The 21,243-nt window shown below is 32.2% G+C and overlaps 8 protein-coding genes and 1 pseudogene across 8 annotated transcripts; 4 read left to right on the top strand and 5 right to left on the bottom strand.

Annotated features, from left to right (window-relative positions):
* The first annotated feature begins 1,042 nt into the window (after positions 1 to 1,042).
* LOC124934741 (protein GAMETE CELL DEFECTIVE 1, mitochondrial) lies at positions 1,043 to 2,332 on the top strand. Its single transcript, XM_047475252.1, has 3 exons — positions 1,043 to 1,661; positions 1,747 to 1,936; positions 2,006 to 2,332. Exons 1-3 carry the CDS (start codon positions 1,093 to 1,095, stop codon positions 2,213 to 2,215), a joined length of 969 nt encoding a protein of 322 aa, XP_047331208.1. The 5' UTR covers positions 1,043 to 1,092; the 3' UTR covers positions 2,216 to 2,332.
* Positions 2,333 to 3,265: 933 nt separating this feature from the next.
* On the top strand, positions 3,266 to 6,247 carry LOC124934688 (cullin-3A-like). The gene is made up of 2 exons (XM_047475206.1): positions 3,266 to 3,429; positions 3,924 to 6,247. The coding sequence occupies exons 1-2, from the start codon at positions 3,266 to 3,268 to the stop codon at positions 5,986 to 5,988; spliced, it is 2,229 nt and encodes a 742-aa protein (XP_047331162.1). The 3' UTR covers positions 5,989 to 6,247.
* An 84-nt stretch (positions 6,248 to 6,331) lies between these two features.
* LOC124934219 (haloacid dehalogenase-like hydrolase domain-containing protein 3) lies at positions 6,332 to 7,948 on the bottom strand. Its single transcript, XM_047474717.1, has 9 exons — positions 7,768 to 7,948; positions 7,561 to 7,689; positions 7,402 to 7,484; positions 7,256 to 7,339; positions 7,096 to 7,171; positions 6,962 to 7,034; positions 6,810 to 6,883; positions 6,647 to 6,740; positions 6,332 to 6,574 (listed from the first exon to the last, which is right to left on the bottom strand). The coding sequence occupies exons 1-9, from the start codon at positions 7,880 to 7,882 to the stop codon at positions 6,508 to 6,510; spliced, it is 795 nt and encodes a 264-aa protein (XP_047330673.1). The 5' UTR covers positions 7,883 to 7,948; the 3' UTR covers positions 6,332 to 6,507.
* Positions 7,949 to 8,088: 140 nt separating this feature from the next.
* On the top strand, positions 8,089 to 9,861 carry LOC124934217 (origin of replication complex subunit 6). Its single transcript, XM_047474716.1, has 10 exons — positions 8,089 to 8,256; positions 8,329 to 8,375; positions 8,451 to 8,555; positions 8,635 to 8,715; positions 8,789 to 8,900; positions 8,983 to 9,045; positions 9,118 to 9,205; positions 9,287 to 9,360; positions 9,428 to 9,527; positions 9,615 to 9,861. Exons 1-10 carry the CDS (start codon positions 8,137 to 8,139, stop codon positions 9,668 to 9,670), a joined length of 846 nt encoding a protein of 281 aa, XP_047330672.1. The 5' UTR covers positions 8,089 to 8,136; the 3' UTR covers positions 9,671 to 9,861.
* Positions 9,862 to 10,796: 935 nt separating this feature from the next.
* On the top strand, positions 10,797 to 12,892 carry LOC124934839. Its single transcript, XM_047475338.1, has 10 exons — positions 10,797 to 11,088; positions 11,161 to 11,252; positions 11,324 to 11,431; positions 11,519 to 11,601; positions 11,683 to 11,816; positions 11,958 to 12,007; positions 12,144 to 12,236; positions 12,306 to 12,397; positions 12,477 to 12,583; positions 12,678 to 12,892. Exons 1-10 carry the CDS (start codon positions 10,882 to 10,884, stop codon positions 12,717 to 12,719), a joined length of 1,008 nt encoding a protein of 335 aa, XP_047331294.1. The 5' UTR covers positions 10,797 to 10,881; the 3' UTR covers positions 12,720 to 12,892.
* A 225-nt stretch (positions 12,893 to 13,117) lies between these two features.
* On the bottom strand, positions 13,118 to 14,486 carry LOC124936809 (annotated as a pseudogene).
* Positions 14,487 to 15,577: 1,091 nt separating this feature from the next.
* On the bottom strand, positions 15,578 to 16,979 carry LOC124936811 (60S ribosomal protein L34). Its single transcript, XM_047477335.1, has 4 exons — positions 16,829 to 16,979; positions 16,652 to 16,731; positions 15,957 to 16,066; positions 15,578 to 15,810 (listed from the first exon to the last, which is right to left on the bottom strand). Exons 1-4 carry the CDS (start codon positions 16,905 to 16,907, stop codon positions 15,717 to 15,719), a joined length of 363 nt encoding a protein of 120 aa, XP_047333291.1. The 5' UTR covers positions 16,908 to 16,979; the 3' UTR covers positions 15,578 to 15,716.
* A 608-nt stretch (positions 16,980 to 17,587) lies between these two features.
* Positions 17,588 to 18,412, bottom strand: LOC124936808 (protein DMP8-like). Its single transcript, XM_047477333.1, has one exon. The coding sequence runs from the start codon at positions 18,410 to 18,412 to the stop codon at positions 17,705 to 17,707; it is 708 nt and encodes a 235-aa protein (XP_047333289.1). The 3' UTR covers positions 17,588 to 17,704.
* LOC124936807 (transcription termination factor MTEF1, chloroplastic) lies at positions 18,392 to 19,543 on the bottom strand. Its single transcript, XM_047477332.1, has 2 exons — positions 18,560 to 19,543; positions 18,392 to 18,449 (listed from the first exon to the last, which is right to left on the bottom strand). The coding sequence occupies exon 1, from the start codon at positions 19,486 to 19,488 to the stop codon at positions 18,565 to 18,567; it is 924 nt and encodes a 307-aa protein (XP_047333288.1). The 5' UTR covers positions 19,489 to 19,543; the 3' UTR covers positions 18,392 to 18,449; positions 18,560 to 18,564.
* Between the last annotated feature and the right edge of the window lie 1,700 nt (positions 19,544 to 21,243).

Here is a 21,243-nt window from a genome sequence, read left to right as displayed (position 1 = left end):
TTTTGTTCAGTACCTTTTACAAGTCTTGCAGAAATACCTCGACTGTGCGAGGCTGTAGTTGTTGTAGTAACATAATTTCGTGTTCATAGAATCGCATCTCGATCACTTCATCGGCTGTTCCGCCACCTTCACCGTCGTCACAGTTTTTCGGCCACCTGGTTGTTCTTACGTCACAATATTATTATTTGACGTCGACATATCTAGTTCTTTAATTTTCTGGAAAAAGTTGAGAAAGAAAAGATTTTTATAGATGATTAGTTCATTATTTCATAATTTAATCTTCATTGCAGTAACTCATACTTTATCACATCAATTTTAATTTCAGTTATAACCTAAATAAGAATAGACAATCAGAGCTATAGAAATGGTATTTGTGAACATTATAAAGATTTCAGAAAAAATATATTACTCATATTAGAGATGAAGATATGAAAAGGAACAGTGAAAAGAGAGAGGAAAAAAATGGATAAGAAAAATTTTTGAGGTTTGTTTGAATGGAAAAAGAATTAAAGTAATGTAAATTAAAAACAAATAAAAAATGTGTAGATATTAAATGTGACAAAAAATTAACTCAGTTTAACTTTTCTATTATTTTAAATAAATTTGACACTTTATGACAAGTTAATATATATAAATAGAATTTTGATACTTAATGAGTAAATTTGACACTTTCTTACAACTTGGTGTGTAAAATTGGTATTCTTCCCTAATTAAAATATATTTTGAAACATTATTTTATCTAAATCAATATTTTAATAAAATATTATTAAATAATAATTCTTAAGTAATTATTTTATTATTTATGTTAGTAAATTTTTTTAATACATTTTTGTTAGTATTCTTTACCAACTAAGAACCATTCTGTTATATATATATATATATATTGAAAATAAATAAATAAAAAATACTGCAACGTGCGACCAAACAGAACATAGCCTATATCCACGCCCGTGGGTCGTTTGTTCGACCCATTCGCCTGACCCGCGCACAAAACCCTAAAACCCTTTTCCCTTTCCTTTTCCTTTCTTCCTCCCATCTCCAATTCTCGTTCATCTTCTTCTTCATCTCCGACAAAGACCAAACAGCAGTAACATGAATCAATTACGAGGAATTTTTTCAATAACAAGAAAACCCACAATAAACCTCACTACAACAATCACTAATCTCCGTCGTTTCTCCTCTAAATTCACCGATGTCCGTAGCGGTTCCAAGAACGGTGACAACGATTGGAACGACGCCTGGGAATCCGCTTGGCTCCCTGACGATCTCTCCGGCAAGAACAGAGCTCCATGGGAGGCAGACGTTAACTATTCACTAACCAACCAAATCAATAACTCCGACGACCTAGTTTTACAACCCGATGTAGATTCCGATACAAAAGCATTCGTTGAGGACATGACAGATAATTGGGATCAACGAAGGGGAACTTCTAAGGAGAAAAGAGAAAAAGTGGAGATAAAACAGCAACAGGAGATGGTGAAAGGAGTTGGAGATAAAGGAATGTATAGTTTGGAGAATCTTAAGAAGGATTATAGAGTTAAGAAACAGAAGATTCATGCGGGTTTGTGGGTGAAGGAGATTGAGAAACAGGAAGAAGCTAAATTGGGTGATTTTGGAGTTGGTGGTGATGATATTGACAGATTGCTTGATAGTTGCTCTGAGTAAGTAACCCTTAACCCTTGTTTAATTTCTTTCAAAGATGCTTAATTTCATTACCCATTTGAAACAATTTGATGTAAAATGCAGGATCTTTGATTCCAATAACAATGATTTGCAAAACACAAAAATCCCAGCTTTTTCGGAGTTGAAAAACAAGCCAGATGGTTGGGAAACGACATCCAAAGCTCCAGATGGGAATGTGTGGGAGATGTCACAAAGAGAAGAAGACATCCTTGTTCAAGAATTCGAAAGGAGAATTGCTTTCTGCAAATATCAGGTTTGACATATATGTTTCTTGCTAAAAACCTATCATATCCTTATTGACATTAAGAACAAAACAATGCAGATAGCAAGTTTCATAAAGACACATATTTTCAGTCGGAGGAGGCCTATTGATGGGTGGAAATACATGATAGAAGAGATAGGACCTAATGCCAAAAGAGGGAAGGGCAATGTCTTGAGAATACCTAGTCTGTTAGATGGATCTACTCAACCATTTAAGGAAGAGAGGAGATTTGTGGCAAATGATACTACTCCATTTCGAAAGAATAAGTGAATTTGTGTAATCTTTCTTGTATATCTGAAAGAAAATTATTGGGTTTTTTGTTAGTTGTATGAGATTGTCAAGTAATCACAATCTCTTATATTACTTAAATGTTAAGAGACTTATTGAAGGAGTGATCTATTATTGTATTTGACAGAAAAAGAAAAAAAAATTGAAGGAGAAGTACCCTATTGAATGCTTGAGGTTCTCATTTTGATGTTCATGTCACAAAGAAGTACAAGGTTAGAATGGTTGAGGTTCTCATTTTGACGTTCATGTCTAAGGATGACAATGAAACAGGTAGTAATAAAAAATCAAAGATAATGCATTCTACGTCCCGATTAACTATCGAAAAAACTGCCTCATAATGGGTTAAATTAGAAAAGATTATAATTGTTATCCTTATTCATGTCTTAAACATCGAAAATACCATGTTCAAGTTACAATATTAATCAATGAAAATGACATTTGACCATTTTTTCATTGTGTCAAAAATTAAAATTAGTAAAGTTTAGTTAAATTAAATTGTAGCATGTTTAAAAAATTTATCAACAACAATTTTTCACTTAAACAATTTTTAAATGTAATTGTGGTTGTGATGGCAATAAAAATAATTCTAATTTTTAAATAATTTGAAAGTAAATAATTTAATAAAAATTCAATCATTTTGATAAATTATTTAGTTGAAATATGAATTGAGTTTGATAAATATATATGAAACAATATAACACAAATAATAATAATAATAATTCAATTTTAAAATATATATATATAAAGTTTAGGATCTTAATTAACAAATTGAAGTTAATGGGGGGAAAGATCTGTGTTCAGATAAAAAGTTGAGGACTAATTATCTATATCAGCACAAAACGGTTACCCGCCTTCATCTTCTTCCCTGAGCTCTCTATGAACATCTCTCTCAAACTCTCTCTCTAAACATAATTCATCCATTTTTTGTATTCACACCAGTTCTTGAATCTTCTTGCCAGAATAATATATACACTGTGTTATGCTGAAGGTAGCTGCTGAAGCGAAATGAATTTGACCGTTTGATAGTGGAAGATGAGTGATAATCAGAAGGAAACGAAATTTCCTTTACAGCAATTCAAGCACAACGTTGTGGTGAATTCAAAGAACGCCGAGCCGACATGGAAGATACTAGAGAGTGCAATTGACGAGATTTATAATCAGAACTCCATTTCCCTTACCTTCAATGATCTATATACGTTAGTTTGTTTACATCTTCAAGTTTTCCTTTGATTCTCGTTTTATGTCTTCGATTCTTTGATGATTAGTACCTAGAGATTGCTAGTTCGGTTTATCAGATGTCAACTGATCAGATAGACATGAATTGCTTGCTTGTTAGGCCTATAAATTTGAATGAAGCATTAGAACATTACTCCTATATTCTTCATTATTGAGCGTAATAGTCTCTTTGATTTGACATAGTCTATCTAAATCTGTCTTAATCAACAACTTATTTTCTGGCTTGTCTTCTCTAGAATGTTCTTGAACAGAATTTGTGGAAATGAGTATCTAGGGATTGCTAGTTCGACATGAATTGCTTGTTAGGCCGAATTAGTTTATAAATTTGAAGCACTAAAGATGACTCTATATTCTTCATTATTGAGTCGTAATAGTCTCTTCTTCGATTTGACATAGTTCTAAATCTGTCTTAATCGACAACTTATTTTCGCTATAATTTGTGGTTTGAATGCAGGCATGCTCACAACATGATTTTGTTCAAGTATGGTGAGATGATATACTCAGGGATTGTGGAAAGCATGACTTTCCATATAGATAAGATGTTAACAGTCATTGAGTCAGCTCAAGGTGGTTTGTTTCTTGAGGAGGTAAACAGAAAATGGCAAGCCCATACTATTGCAGTATCGCGGATTAGAGAAATATTTATGTACATGGAAAGAACCTTTATTGTAAGAGAGAAAAAAATCCCGATACAAGAGCTTGGTCTGAACCTCTGGAGGGACATTATTGTACATTCTCACAGTATCCGAACGAGGCTTCAATCTGCACTTCTTGAACGAATCTATAGAGAACGAACTGGTGAGGTCATAGACCGGTGTCTCATGAAGAATATTATTAACATGCTGATAGATTTGGGTCATTCGGTATATGAGGAAGATTTTGAGATTCATTTTCTTGAAGATTCAGCTGATTTCTACAAAGCCGAGGCCCAGAAATTGATAGAGTGTTGCGAATGTATAGAATATCTGATGAAAGTTGGGAGATACTTGGATGATGAAAAAGAGAGAGTTTATCGTTACTTGGATGACAGAAGTGAAAGCAAGATACAGAAGGTTGTGGAGGTGGAGATGATTAAAGAACACATGCTAAGGTTAGTTCATATGGAGAATTCGGGTTTTGCGAGTATGCTTCTCAATGTTAAGATTGGTTCAGGGGCTAAGGTTGAGCCATGCGAACAATTGGGAATAATCTACAATATGATCAGTAGAGTTCCCAGTGGAATTGAAACGATGATAAATGTCGTGGCCTCTCACATCAAGAAAACAGGCAAGAAAATCGTTACCCATCCAGACAGATTGAAAGATCCTATTAAGTTCGTGCAGTGCATCTTGAATGAGAAAGAGAAGTGTGATGCAATCATAAGTGTGTCATTTAACAATCAAAAAGAATTCATCAAAGCATTGAACTCCTCCTTCGAGTATTTCATTAATCTGAGTCCACGCTCTCCCGAGTTCATTTCATTGTTTTTGGATGACAAGCTCCGGAAGGGTTTGGAGGATATCGAGATAGTTTTGGATAAGGTGATTGATATTTTCCGATTCTTGCACAATAAAGACAAATTCGAGAAGTATTATAAGCAACATCTGTCTAAACGTCTCCTGTATGATAAAACAGTCTCGGATGAATCAGAGAGAAGTTTGATAGGTAAGCTGAAGTCAGAGTGCGGATTTCATTACACATCAAAATTGGAAGGCATGTTTAAAGACATAGAAAGTTCTAGAGAAAAAATGGATTATTTCCTTCTAAATTATGTCAACTCAACAGATGATCGAATCATAGCTATCAAGGTTTTAACAACTGGTTATTGGCCCATTCAACCAATCCCCGAGTGCAATTTACCTTCTGAAGTTTGTTATTTGACCAATAGATTCAAAATCTATTATCTTGGGATCCATTCGGGTAGAAGACTTTCATGGCAAACTAATATGGGCAATGCCTATCTAAGAGCAATTTTTGGCAAAACCCGGACAACCAAGTATAGGCTGTATGTGTCAATTTACCAGATGTGTGTACTCATGTTGTTTAACGATGCCACACGCCTTAGCTATAAGGAGATTGAGCAGGCAACCAAAATCCCTTCTACAGATTTGAACAAATGCTTAATATCTCTGGCACACACCGGAAATGGAGGAAGAAATGTTCTCAGGAAAAAACCTAAAACCAAAGTTATAGGAGAGGATGACATGTTTAAGGTGAATGACATGTTCAGGAGCAAGTGTTACAAGGTGATGCTAGGAGGAAGGGGCAACTCAAAGCAGGTATCAGAGGCAGAAAGCCAGAAGAATCAAGAAAGACTTGAGGTGGACAGAAAGCCTCAGATTGAGGCTGCGATTGTGAGGATAATGAAAACAAGGAGAGTACTTACACATAACAATGTCATTGCTGAGGTAACAAGTTATCTTCAACCTTATTTCTTGGTTCGCCTCCCAGAAATAAAGAATCGAATAGAGAGTCTTATCGATCGGGAGTTCTTGAAAAGGGACGACAAAGACAGAAGCTTGTACCATTACCTTGCATGAAGAATCAGGTTAGTTTTAGTTTGATTAACATACATTACAAAATTTTACCTTGTATAGTTTTTAGTTTTGCTAAGATAACACTTCTTTCTTTCATTAATGCAAAATTGCCCCAAAGGGGTTTAATCGATGCTCACAAATTTTTCCTCTAGTTTCATCCTTTATTCTCCTATGCCCTTTCAATTACTTCATCAAGTTGGATAAACCAAACTTAGGCTCATTTGAAAACAATCTTTCAGCCAAATTTCTCATACAGGCGTGAATCCAAATGGGTTCCCATTTGGAAACTTGGTGTATTTGAACATAGGACTGCAAACGAGCTCTATTGTCAAGCTTTGACACGAGATGAAGAAATATCATAATAACATTTACATTTCCAGAAAGTATATATCTTTTCCCATTACACAGAAGGGACTTCCCCAGCTACTTATATATCTTTTGAGGAAAACACGATTCGCAAGTCAGCACAAAAGATAAAAGAAACATGTAAATACCATATCAGGTTAGTACAAAGCATCCATGTTAAGGCTCTGAAAGGAGGATTTGGTCTTTTAAATATGAGAATGATTTCAAATCTGTTCCCCATAACCTGTTAAGAAAGCATTCACAGATTTCAATAAAAGGCTTGAAACTCTTTAATTTATAGGCTTTAGCTTTTTACCAGCAGTCTATTCCAGCTGAATTGGCACCTTCTTTATCTGCCTTTAAGTCATCTCCAACATGGATAGCCCTTCTAGCCTCCACATTCATTTGATCTCCAAACAATAGCCAATTCATGTTAATTGTTTATTTATAACATCTTTTAGAATGATGTAGATACATACCTAAAGCAGCTTTAAAAATCTGTGTGTCGGGTTTTTCATATCCAACTTCAGAAGATATAATAACAGCATCAAACCTAATCGTAGCAGCCATAAATGGATCATTTCATTCAAAAACTTGTTTGTGAAAGATGGATGAAGATTTCTACACTCACAAATCAATTATATTGAGATCCTTCAATAGCTTTCTCAACCTGTTGTCGAAATTGGATACGACAGCTAACTTAACTGCATCAACCACCACAAGATGTGAGTTTTGAAAAGATACAGTTGGGAATCTTGAACTAACCTCCAGCGTTTTTCAAGATTGACATTGTATCATAGGCCCCGTTTGGCAGATGCCAAGCATCCCCGTTTGCGTAATACTGGAAAATCAATTAGTTGGGAATTGATTAGGAGTTAAGTCATTGGTTTTTAACATTTTGAGAACCATACAATTGTAGTTATACCTGATAGACTTCTTCAAAGTATTTACTGTCATCACATCCTGTGGCTTTAGAGACAACTAGTTTCCAGAATGGCCTTCCATCTCCCTACCAATATGTTCATCTGTTAGCATATTGAACCCATCAATAAAAAGCTAAATGTAAGCCACCTGGTAGCGAAGCTTCTCAGGCCATGGAGCAGAGAATGCTCTTTTGAATCCTTGTTTTACCTCAGCTGGAGTCAGACTCAAACCTATTGAGATCAATGCTCTTGCAGTTAGAAATGGAAAGAATGAGAAGAATGAATGAATCATGGCTGGCTGACTGACCATATTTCTTTCCAAACGCGGCATAGGTTTCTTCGACGGGATTTGTCAGCTGCAGGAGAGTGCCACCGGCATCCAACAATAACGCATCGTATGCTTTCTTCACCGTCTTTCTTCTTTCTCCTTCGCAGGCTACAAACAAATTTGATGTAAAACTAAGCCCTAACTATTGATCAATCAAGAAGACGATGATGGGGGAGAGAAACTAACTGGTGCTGAACGTCGCGATGATGCGAGATGAGTATCGAAGTGATGATGATGAAGATGGCCGTCGTAGCTTCAGATTGAACGGCTTTAGAGTTCTCAGAAGGTGGCAAGACTCCATTTTAGCGATGATCCTCACAAATTGATTTTGCCCAGAAGTTTGGAACTTGGGAATCAACGACCCTTAATAAAAAGATTGTGTTTTTTTATATAATAAAATAAAGTTTGTAACTTTAGTTTGAATCTTTATCGTAAGTTCATGGGTGAGTAAGAACTTTTGCCGCTTTGCCGCCAAAAGTTCCCGGGTAAATTGATCCCAAAATGGAGTTCGCCATAAATACTCTCTATCTCGATCTCTCTCTAACTAACTAAGATATGGACATCGCCGATATAGGTAAGAAACTTGGTCTCGCAGATTCGAAACAGGTGATACGAAAGGCTGGTGAATTTCGCCGTCTATGTGACCTCCAATTTGACTCTTCCACAATCGGAGTGGTAAGCTTCTAAGGGAAATCTTTCAAGGTTTCTGAATTGGGGTTATATATGAAAGGTTTTCTTGTTTTACAGGGGGAGATTTGCAAGGCGATTATTTGCTTAGAGATGGCCGCTTTGAGGTATTGACTGAAATTATAACTTATGAATCGAATAGAATGGAATAGTTTTCAATTGTCTTTGGTGGTAAATCGCAGGTTTGACGTTATATTTGATCGTGAGAATGCTGTTAAGCTGAGTGGGATGTCTGATAAGGCATATACTAGATCATTTAATTCTATACAGAATGGTCTTGGAATCAAGTTGGTTCTCTCTTCATGATTCATGACCCCTCTTCTTTCATATACCCTTTCTCCCTCACAATGCTTATTCATATCGCAGGAGTAAACTTGATGTCAGAGAATTAGCTGTTCGGTTTGGATGTGTTAGGCTAATTCCTATCGTCCTCAGAGGTTTATCTCAGTAAGATAACAACAGTCAGTTTTAGTTCAACAAAATGGGCATGTGATCTTATTAATAATATCATTGTTTCTAGGTACAAAGACAGGTTTATTGCATCATTGCCTCTTTCTCGTAGGGCAAGTGCTGATTTCACTCGCTCTGTATTTACTGCAGTTGGATTCTACTTGTGTGCCAAGAAGCATAAGGTATGGGAAGCATTTTTAACAAATCCTCCATTGTGGTTCATGAAGTTTGATTTTAATCCTTCATCCTTGTTTTTGTTTACAGCTGAAGTTAGACAAGATTAAGTTGATTGAGCTATGTGGCACATCAGAATCAGAATTTTCTAATGTAAGAGTGAAGAAGATTTGTTAATGAGATTATCATGATTGATATATTTGCTAATGAAGGTTAAGAATTTAGGTATCTACATCAATGAAGGAGCTTTGTTTTGATATATTTGGTATATCGAAAGATAAGAAAGACCCGAAAGAAATAAAGGGGAATAGAGGTAATTCAATTTAAAATGATTAGTGTTTATTTATGGGTAGGTACCATTATTATTCCATTAACAATAATAACCTTGTGACAGACCTGTTAGATGCATTACCGGAAAAAAGAAGGGTGGAGGATGGTGGTTATTCATCTGATGATGGAGAAGAAGAGGTTAGGAATTTGAGTCTAGACGAGAAACTGTTAATAAATCCTTGAATCTTTTTGTAATGATTTGCAGAGTTCGTGTTATAAGAAGCAGAAACTTATGGAGAAACACGAGTACAACGAGTGGAAATCTAATGTCATGAAATCAAATCAACAGAACAAGGAGGGAAAAGGTAGTTTTTTTTTTGTGTCTCAAATTTGTCAAATGATGAATTTTGTGACCATACAAGTGATTGTGCATTGTTTTCGATAATCTTCAGATCCTGCAAAGCGCACAAAGCAAGCCCGACTCAACTTTTTCAAGAAAACGCCTTAATATGTATATTTCAATTTATCGTCTACTCCAATTTATTGTTTACAAATTCAAATAGATGGGCAGTTAGTTCATTGAAAGAGGAGGATATGCATATGGGCTTAAATTTGTTGTTTAGGATATCTGTCATGGTTTGGACTGGTTTTGGATAAGAGGAAGGACTCAAATATTCTTTTAAACTAGAGTTTATTTTCGGCCAATACAAGAATTAAAAAGAAATAGACTTTCTGTTTGATTTGTTATGAATGAAGTAATTTAACTCTGGTAATGAAATATACAAAGAATTGATATCGGCATCATTTGAAACTCAATAGTATGAGAGATTTGGAGATTGAATACAATATGTAAGATATAATCTATTTACTTTACATTGTCATTGTCACGTTATTATTGCAAATATATGGAATCTTCTTTTGTGGTATTTGATTAGAATATAATGAGTTTGGCCGGAAATAGGAGATGGATTAGAGCGACTAAAAATGCGAGACTTAGAAGATGAGTCTTTATACCTATAATTTTTTGGTAGACTATCTAGTTGAAAAAAATTGGAGAACTTTTAACAACGAAAGTATGTCGTTAAGGATTATTCATAATATCATTATCATGATAATGTCGGAGATTAGATTCGAAAAACTTGTAATTCAGGTGGAGATTTTATTGTACCTTATTTAATATTTTCGTGTCAATTAATTATATAATTTTTTTTCTTTCATATTATATTTTTATTGTTGTGATTAAATAATTTTTTATTATATTAACATTTAAAATAAAATAAAATCTTAATATCATATAAATTTAATTAGTTTATAAGTTTATCAAGAAGTAATAGATTTTTTTATAATCTTAAAATTAAAATATTTTAAAAATTGAATACAGATTTTAACTTATTTAATTTGGATAATATTTTTAAAATTTATTTATAAATTAACTCAATTCTTATTTAAGTAAAATTAAGGTAATTTTATCAAATTAGATTTGAAATTTTGAATTGTGTTATTGGAAGTTTATTTATGTTTTGAACATAATTTTTTTTTTTTAAATTTGGATGATTAAAATAAAAATTAATGTGAAAAAGATTTAAATTAATATTCATTTTTCACAAAAGAGAAACTATTCATTGCTTTCTTCTCCTTATCCAACCAAGCACACGAGTTTCAATCTAGAGGCTCTAAGGCATACTTTGCTTCACTTGAGTTGGAGAAGATCGATCAACAATGGCAACGATGATTTCTTCATCTTTCGCACTATCTTCCCTCTCCAATCATGTTATCTCTTCGAAGCTACCATTCGCATCCTCCAGTAATTACTTTATCCTCAAATCAAATACCCAGTTTAGACTTCGGAAATGCACACCCATTTCACTTTCCTCAATGAAACTCCGAATTCAATGTCTCAGGGATACAAGGGAAGAAGATCCAAAGGTACCCACATCGATTCTATTCAATTCTACCGGTTTATTCTACTGATTATGCTTTATTCTTTATTCTTTTCAGTCTAAAGGATTAGAATGGCCTATCTTACGTCGATGGGATGTGCCTTGGAAATGGCAGACTGTTTCTCTAACCTCACTTGCATGTGGACTAAGGTATGTTGAAGTCTTTCTAGTTTAGTTTAACCCAATGAATGATCTAAAAAAACTAATAATTATCCAGGCAGTTTTGTTTTGACAGGTTTGATTGAATCAGCAGCTATTCCTTATCTTGGGATTCAAGTTGATGAACTTAGTTTAGATCAGAAAGCTCAAATACTGTTTCTTGATCAATCGTATGAAATCTTTCTCTTCCATTAACAAATGTTATGTTTGTATTACCTGAAATCACTCTCATTAACAAATGTTATGTTTGTATTCAGAATTGTGACTGCAGTTGTGCTAGGAGTTATATTTACTCTTACAAAGTCATCGGAAACGGACTCTAATGAAATATTTCGCTACGGTATGAAAAGGCTAGGTCTTTTTCAATCATGGGAATGTCATCGTACTTATGGTTTATCGAAACATGTGTGATTTGTTGCAGATTTTAAGGAACCATTCAATCTACAAAAGGGTTGGCTTTTGTGGGCGGGCATTGGACTTGCTGGTGGTGCACTAACGATTGTGTTAACAGGAGTTGTGATGTCATTCTTTAGTAGCGAAGCACCTCAACGAGATGTTAGAAACTACAATTTGATTAAGATTTTACGTGGTTTTATGCTATTAATTGTGTTTCTATATCTGGAAATGGTTTCAAATACAAAACAGAAACATAAGTGTTTTCTTCTTCTTTATTTAGTATGATGACTTTGTTTTCAGGCTGATGCTCTTGTTCGATTGCTTCCATTAATTGGATCCTCAAACATCAGGTACCATGATCTAATCTTCATTTGTGAAGTTGTTCCGACTCTGTTTCCACATTCTACTCCGAATCAGTACATTTGAGTAGATTTTGTTTCCTTATCTATTCTTAACGAGTCAAAATCTTTTCATATTCATTTGCAGCACTGCTTGTTTGTTAGGCATTACGGGTGTTCTAGCTCCTGTGCTGGAGGAAACTGTTTTTCGAGGATTCTTTATGGTTTCCCTCACCCAATGGTATTATGTCATTTCCCCACTTGAAAATTTTACCCTTTTTAACATTTTTATTTTTGACTAAATGTTCAGGTTGCCCACACCATTAGCTGTCTTTATTAGTGCTGGAGTATTTGCAATAGCACATCTAGCTCCTGGAGAATTCCCGCAACTCTTCTCTTTAGGTAGTACTAAGGCAAAGTGGTAATTTTGTTTGATAAGGAATATATAACAGATTATTAGCTTATATGGTTTTTTAAACAGGAGTTGCTTTGGGATTTTCGTATGCACAAACCCGAAATCTTCTAACTCCTATCATGATACATTCTCTATGGAATTCGGGTGTCATTCTGTTTCTCACATTTCTTCAGGTTAACTGCCTACATAAATTTGTATTCTTTTGGGTTGTGAATTCTTCATTTTTTGGTAAAAACTAAATTATTATTTTTGTGTCTGATTCTGTAGCTACAAGGTTACGACATCAAGGAATTGCTGCAGGGATCGTGAGTGTTTAGCGAAAAAACATAAGAATGTAACTAGAGAGTCCTTTAAGTGTCATATATATATGGCTATAACTTTGCTTCAATGAATGAAGGATTCTATACATTTTGTGGGAGATTGAAATGAAATTGTTAAGGATCATTCTTGATAAATTAAGTTTTAGTGTACTAAATTTTGCAGATAATGCCCTAAAACTTTATTATTAATAAAACATATTTCAAAATAAACTTGCATTGGAGGTATTACAAAAAATATATATATAACTAGAGAAAATTACTACCATTTCTGAGAGTTATAAAAATCTACAATCCTTAAAGAGTTGCCATAGTCTGATTCTTTGATCAAAAGGTAACTAAAATAGATAAGATATCCATGATGAATTTAGAAAACATAACAAACTTAGAGATTCAAGAAAAAACATAATGTAATGAAGGATAACACTGTTTAAAAACAAGTAATAAATAAGTCTTCTTAACAAAACAAGTGAACAAAAATGAAATTTGGACAAGGTTAGATAGAACAAACAACCTAACCCAACCAAACCCCAGTTTTACTAATAACAAAATCTCTTCAGTTCTTGGCAGCAACTTTTTCCTTGGCCTTCTGAATCTTCAAAACCTTCTTGACAATCTTTTGTTCTTCCACCAAAAAGGCTCTTACAATTCTACATATGTCAGGCAGCAGCAAAGTTCAGAAGAAGAAGAAGATATATCATGATAATTGAGAATTTCTTGCAAATTATTGGCTTACCTTTCCCTAACAGCCCCTCCAGATAGCACGCCTCCATAAGCACGGTTTACTGTCCTCCTGTTCCTAGACAGCCTTGACCTCTTATACTCTGTAGGTCTAAGATGAGGAATCTACATTGAAGAATAAGAAGAAGAACCCACAAGTTAAAATCTTTAAAAAATAAACAAATAATAAATCTTCAATTATTGAGGTCTAAGATGAGGGATCAACAATGAAGAAAGAGAAGAATACACAAGTTAAAATCTCTACAACAGAAACAAAGATTAAATATTCAAGTACTAAGGTCTAAGGCAAGGAACCTAAAATGAAGAAGAACCCACAAGTTAAAAATCTTTAAAACAGAAAACAACTAAAATGAAGAAGAACCTACAATGAAGAAGAAGAATCCACAAGAAAAAAACTTTAAAACAAAACAAAGATTAAATCTTCAATTACTAAGATCTAAGACAAAAAAATCTACAATGAAGAATAGAACCCACAAGTTAAAATCTGTAAAACAAGAACAACAGATTAATTCTTCAAATACTAAGGTCATTCACAATTTCAGCACAATATTAAGAATCAATCTGATTTAAGTTTAACTAAGCAGAATATCTACATAGAACCTACGACAGTCTTATAGCTTCAAGCATAACGATTCGTGATGGTTATAACCCGAAAAAAAGATTGTTCATAAGTTATTTAAAATCCGAATACTACTTACCCCCTGAATCCTCTTTCCAGTAACAGGGCATTTCGGGCCACTCGCCCTCTTCTTTGTGGTTTGATAAACTAACTTCCCTCCTGTTCATCGCCAAACAAATTTCAGATCAATCAATCAAACATTTACACAAAACAAACCCATGACTTTCAAATGTTAAAGATCGGAAATTAGATTACCAGGAGTTCGGACGACCCTATGCTGGTTCGATTTGGTGGCATAACTGTGCCTCTTACGGTAAGTTAGCCTTTGCACCATTTTCCAATCGTCTCAACTAGCCTCGCCTCTCTTCTCTGCTCAGAAACGAAAAGACTGTATTTTTAGGTCATAAAATTATTTAATGGAAGGGGAGTGTTTTTTGACCTACATCCAACGGCTGAGATCTCATCTTGTTCTTTCTTTTCAATTCAGTCCCTGAACGTTTAGAATATATTTATTTTAATTAAGAACTTATTATAAAGATGAGTTTTGGGGGAAATGGGTGATTTTAATTTTTTTAAAACAAATTATGTTTAAAGGCTTATTTCAAGATTAAATGTACTAATTGTTTTATTTTAGTTTGATATATATATATATATATATAATGTCTCATTTTATATCAATGAAGACAGAAAAATATGCTTAATATTATTGTAATTTCAAGTAATATATAAAAGAAACATGGAATTAAATTTCATTTTATTTTTATGTTAAAAATATAACATAACCCTACCTTCTTATTTTTCAATTTATTTTTCTAAATTTTAAAAATATGCAAAATCTGTGTAATATCTTTAGTTATATGGTAATTATATGTAAATATTTTTATAATTTTAGAACTTATTTACATGAATCCTTATATATAAAATTCTTACTACATGAGTCAGAAAAAAACAATCTCTAAAACTAAGAAAAAGTAATTATATTAAGTTATTTCAATGAGGAATCATTTTCTAAACAATAATTCATTTTTATTTTTTTAATTTATCTGTTAATACTTAAATGTTACTTTCAATGCAATTTTATTTTATTTTTATATAATGTGTTTGTGTAAGGCAAAATTTTTTTGTCATTAGTAACCGAATAACTCTTGAAGGTTTTCACCAAAAATGCCCTATATACATTTTTTTTAATTAGGTAACCAAAAATCTAGAATAAAATTGAAATACATGTAAGATTGAATGCAAAATAAGTAGTAGTTATAAAGCTGGATTTATTTTAAAAATTTGAAGTTTAATGTCATTGCATTAATTTATATAAGGGTATATTGCACTATGCTAAAAACATTTTCTCAAATGAATTGAATCATTTTTTTAGCGCTAATTCTTCATTTAATATATATAACCCTTAATTTCTAAAATATGTGAACATTTCTACTGAAATAGATAGAAAACAAATTGAGTTTGCAAAGAAGAGTAAATTGAAACAAAACAGATATAAGAAGTTTCTTAAATCAACAAGGCCTGATAATGATATGATGTTCAAGAAAACATGAGTCTTTCACAAAACAAAAAATATAAACCCAAACAACATTTGGTGGTTACTTGGGATTATACTAAACCAAACACACTCATTTAGCTCTTGCCTGCAACTTTTTCCTTGGCCTTCTGAATCTTCAATACTTTCTTCACAATCTTCTGTTCTTCAACCAAAAATGCTCTAATAATCCTACATTCATTTAAGAAGAAGAAATACCATCAGATAAGAACTCTTTTTTAACCTTCTTTAGGTCTGGTTATGGATTTTTAATTGATATCAAGATTCAGACCCAAAGAGTGTTTCAAAAAATAAGGCAAGTGTATCATATTAATTACCTTTCCCTTACAGCACCTCCGGATAAGACACCTCCATAAGCTCTGTTGACAGTCCTCCTGTTCCTAGAAAGCCTTGACCTCTTGTACTCTGTAGGTCTCAGATGAGGAATCTATAACAAAATGGAAGAAACCCTTATTTCAATATCTTAGAAATTCCCAAAAAATGCATTGTATTCTACTTGTAAAATCCATCACATCAATGAATTCCTTCCAACAGACAAGAAATATAGTTATCATTGAAGACATAGATTGTTAACAAGAAAGATAATTTTGCATTGTAAGCTCTTGCTTGACATGAACAGACATCCTAATTAATCTAAGATAAATCAGCAAAAACTGGCTGGAGTCAGAAAACAGCTTCCAATTTAAAGAGATTCTACTTATGAGCATAAATGGTCAATTAGCAACAAAACAAAATTTTCAATCTCTATGGAAAACTTTCAAGCTCTTCATCTTCTAAACCCGTTATTTTTATTACATACAAAAAATCTGAACTATTACAAAGAATCAGAATGAATCTAATGTCAATTTGACAATGCATGTATAATCTATTCAATACCTATAAATGTCTAATAACCTCAAATGGGGAATGAGAACATCAAAAGACAGGGCATTTCATGATGGGTTTATAACCAAAAGTACTAATTGTTCATAACATGTTTCAAATCTAAAGATCAATCATAAGTTTTACTTACTCCTTGAATCCTCTTTCCGGTTACAGGGCATTTAGGACCACTCGCCCTCTTCTTTGTAGTTTGATAAACTAGCTTTCCTCCTATTCATTTCCAATCAAAAATGAGCTTTTAGAACAACAATCAATGACCATTGTCAAAAAATCCATAGAAATAGAGATAGAGGAAATGGGTATTTACCAGGAGTTCTTACAACCCTGTGCTGGTTCGATTTGGTGGCATAGCTATGGCGCTTACGGTATGTGAGCCTCTGCACCATCTTCTTCGCCTCTCTTTTAGTCTCTGCTCCCAAGCGGAAAGAGTATGCAAAATTAGGTTAGAGAATGATTTATAGGAAGGCTGGTGTGTTTTGCCCTAAATCCTACGGTTGAAATCGCATCTTACTCTCTCTTTACAATTCACATCTAATAAATTATCAAATTAGCCCCTTAACTTTAAATATATATTTGTTTATATAATATATTAGAGAAAAAAAAATATTTTTTTTATGGATGATTTCAGTTTCTTCTCAAAATTTTGGTTTTAAGTTTAGTGGTTTTTTTTTAAGAGAAAATTTGATTTTATTTGTTTTAAATAGTAAAAATAAATAGATAAATAGTGAAGAGATAAACGAAAAATAAATAAATTCTTAAGAGGACTATCGAATTCGTAGATTAGATAAATATAGATTCTCAAATAAATTATCGAACTAGTAGATAAACGTGATTATAACGTATTCACATTATAAATATAATAAATATAGTATTTGAAACATGGAAGTGTAGACTGACTTCTTTATATAGTCTAAATAACTTTTATAATAATTTTGTTTGTACAACACATTTATTTAATTTTAATGTTTGTTTTGGACTATAATAAAGTGCAATTTTCAAAATACTGATAATAACTGTCTTTTAATTTAAATTACAGAAAATAACACAACCAAAAACATTGAATCTAAATAGAGAATCTCAAACTTATGTTTCACATAATAAAATACAAATAGAATTTTTAGACAGATAGTTACTTCAATTCTTAAACTAAAACAAATCAAACCTAGTAACAAATCTTTGTTAATCAAGCAGCCATGAACCCTATTCCATACCTAGTATTTGGAAACACAAGAAAAATACCACTACAAACAATACCAACCATAAGTGGAAAACTCTCCATAATTTCATCCATCTCTACACTCCAACCCGGAAACAAACAACCAGTTACCCGATTATCAGAAAACGCAATCGCCATGAAAACCATAACCGACATAACAGCATGAACAAGATCCGACACACCCGCCTTATACTTCTCGTCTTTAGGAACCTCGATTCCTAACCCCGGTTTGAAAACAGCCAACCCTTTCCTTGTCACTAACCCATAATAAACCTTCCCATCAACTCCCTTGAAACTATCAGTAAAGTGGAAGAAGAAACATGACAAGGAACAGAGACATAGCAAAGCGTTAATCATGGAAGTCCCGACTTTAGAACAGTTTCCTCTACCGTAGATTGATGGAAGAACCATCTCGAACGTCAGGAGAGTTCCTGTTGGGAGGAAATTGGCGAGTAAAGAAGTTTTCGAAAGCGTTTTCTGAACTCCATTCGCCATTGCCCGTTTTGTTCGGGCGGAGACATTGGCTGCGGTTGGGGTAGATGGGTATGGACTAGATGGAATGGCTTGTGGCTGTGTATTGTAGGTTTTTAAACCGAATTCGTCTGGAAAAGTATGATCCATTGCTGCAAATTTGTTGATTTCTTGAAGAAGTATAAGAAGAATGAAAAGATGCATAATCAAATAATATATAAGGGGTTTGCAGGGCAGTTATCTACAATTTGAAAAACATTTGAAAAACAGTCAATAACTGCCTCCATTTTTTATTATATAAACCGCCATTTAAGCTATAAGAAGGACCAAAACAAACATGAATCAACATACAAAATTCAGATAAGTTCTGATGGGGGGATGACAATGAATTCATCGCTATACAAACCGCAAGGCGATTGATGAGGTTTATCAAGTAAACGCAAACGCATCTCAACAAGTCTTGCCCTGAATTCACCATCGCTAACTTTCAACATCTGAGCCAACGAAAGAGACAATCCTTTCTCCACCAGCAATCTATGGCGCGGTTTTATCTTCCCTTCCAAACTAAACGAGAAATACTGAGGAAATCTCTTAACTTCTTCCACATCCCCTTTCATTTCCTTAACCAAATACTCCATTTTCGGTTCCAAATTCTTCTCTATACTGTAAGTCAGCAAACCAGGAGATCTCAACACCATTTCATTAACATCTTCGTTTGAAATTCCCAACCCTTGTAAATACACAAGTTTGGGAACAAGGGTTCTCTCCACACTCGAAACTAACAACAGGGTAGTGTGTGAATTGATTGCATGACGACCCACGAACCCTAACTGTTCAAGAAAATGCCAAGTGGGTCTTAACTGATGTTCGACGCTGCAGATTAGGATTCTCGGACATCTGATGATGGATTTTCGTACATCAGGGAATGGGATTCTGATTTCGTCAAGTAGAAAGCTGAAGATTGGGTAAAGATCTGAATAAGGGTCGCTGGTGAGGAGTTGAGGATACATATCTAAGATACGACCTAAGGAAGCGCGCTCAATTCCCATGGATGATAGACAGTTCTCAACAGATTTGAGAGATGAAAGAGGTGCTGAACGGAAATCAGGGTTCCTTTGAAAGGCTTTGTCTGGGTTGATTTTGAGGTCGCAAAGGTATATGAGTTTTTCACGAAAACGGAGACCTGGGTCGGAGAGTGGCGGCGGCGCCGCCGCGGTGGAAGGAGTGAATTTGTTGGATAATGTTTGTAAAGGAAGAAAGGGTTGCAGTCGAAGTATCATTTCAATGCTCGTTCATGAAGAGCACTTCTCAAAAAGAGATAGAAGATAGAGAGGCTCTCATTGCTCTTGTTCATACATTTCTCTTATACCTAATATTGTATTTAAATTTCTATTTTAACCCATTTTTATTATGTGTATAATTAAAATTAAATATATTAAATTAAATATAAATTAATTAAAATAATTTATATTAAAATAATTTATTATATACATATTATTATATATTTATGTTAAAAAATAATTATTTAAATTTATCCTATGTTTGTGTAGTGCATTTATTAAGTTGTGCTGAGTTAACTCATTATATATTAAATTATTATTTTATATGTAATATATTTTATTTTAATATTTAAATTAAATTTTATATTATTTAAATTATTAATTTAGTATTTTTAATTATATATATTTTATATTATAAATATAATTTGTTTTTAATAAGAATAAAAATATGAATACAATAAAAAAAATCAATTAAAATATTAAGTATCATTTCAATTTATTTGTAATGTATGGGAATTGTTTGAGAGTGGTCAATAGAATTCAAGAAGAATGGGATGGGAAATATTAATTATTTTTAAAATTATCTTTTGAATTATAAATTAATTCAATTTATTTTTTAATAATCAATTTTTTTTTGTTATATCAATATATATAAATATATATATATATGAAAAATAATAAATATTTTATTTTTGAATAAAATAAATTGAACTTATCTTAATTAATTATAAAATTGTGTATAAATTATATAATTTAAAAAATAATAATTAATTTATAATTTATGTATTTTTACTTTTAACCCAGGTTCGATAGAACGGGATCCCGACAGAACTATCAAGCTCGAGAATAGTATTTGATTTATCATTGACCTTTCTCTTGCTGGTTGGATCTTCTGTCCAATAATTAAAAAACATAATTTTTTTATTCTCATTTTAAAATACAACTCTCTTTTTATTTATAAATATAATATATATAATTAAATTTAAATATATTAAATTAAATATTATACATTAAAATAAAATACATCCATGTATATATTAATAAAATAAAATATATTATAACTAATATATATTTATATTTAAAAAATTGTATAAAAAAACTTAATAATTTAATCAAATCAAATAAAAGACCTGTATCCTAAATTTGGGTAAAAAATCTATATTCAAAACAATTTTTATAAATATTTAATTTTATCATGTTTATGTGTTGCGTTTATGTGCCATGTTGTGTGTTATTTATAATTTACTAAGTTGTGTCTAATGGGTCATTACAATTATGGATTCTTTAAATTATTATTTTATATATAATAATTTTTGTTTGTTTTAAATTATTATTTAATATTATTTAATATTAAGTTATATTTTATTATAATTATTAAGTATGTTTAATTATATATATTTTATATTTATAAAATTAAATAAAAAATTAAACGTGATTAATTTAAAAATAAAAATAGACTTATAATGAATTAGAATATTGACTATAATTGAATAAACTCTCTCATTCATATACTAAGAGCATATGAATTGATTGAGTGCCGCCAAACGCCCACAATAACTCCAATATATTTGAAAAAAATTACATGTGAAAATATTAATTATTTTCAAATTTATCTTTTGAATTAAAAATTAATTCAGTTTATTTTTTTAATATTTATATTTTTTTATATATATACGAATAATTATAATAATAATAATAATTAATTTTTACTTTTTGAATAAATTTAACTTGTCTCAATTAGTTATAAAAATTGTT

Source organism: Impatiens glandulifera, chromosome 4, assembly GCF_907164915.1.
Source record: "Impatiens glandulifera chromosome 4, dImpGla2.1, whole genome shotgun sequence".
Lineage (NCBI taxonomy): Eukaryota > Viridiplantae > Streptophyta > Magnoliopsida > Ericales > Balsaminaceae > Impatiens > Impatiens glandulifera.
Note: the sequence above shows the minus strand (reverse complement) of the source record. Positions and strands in the feature narration are given on the sequence as shown.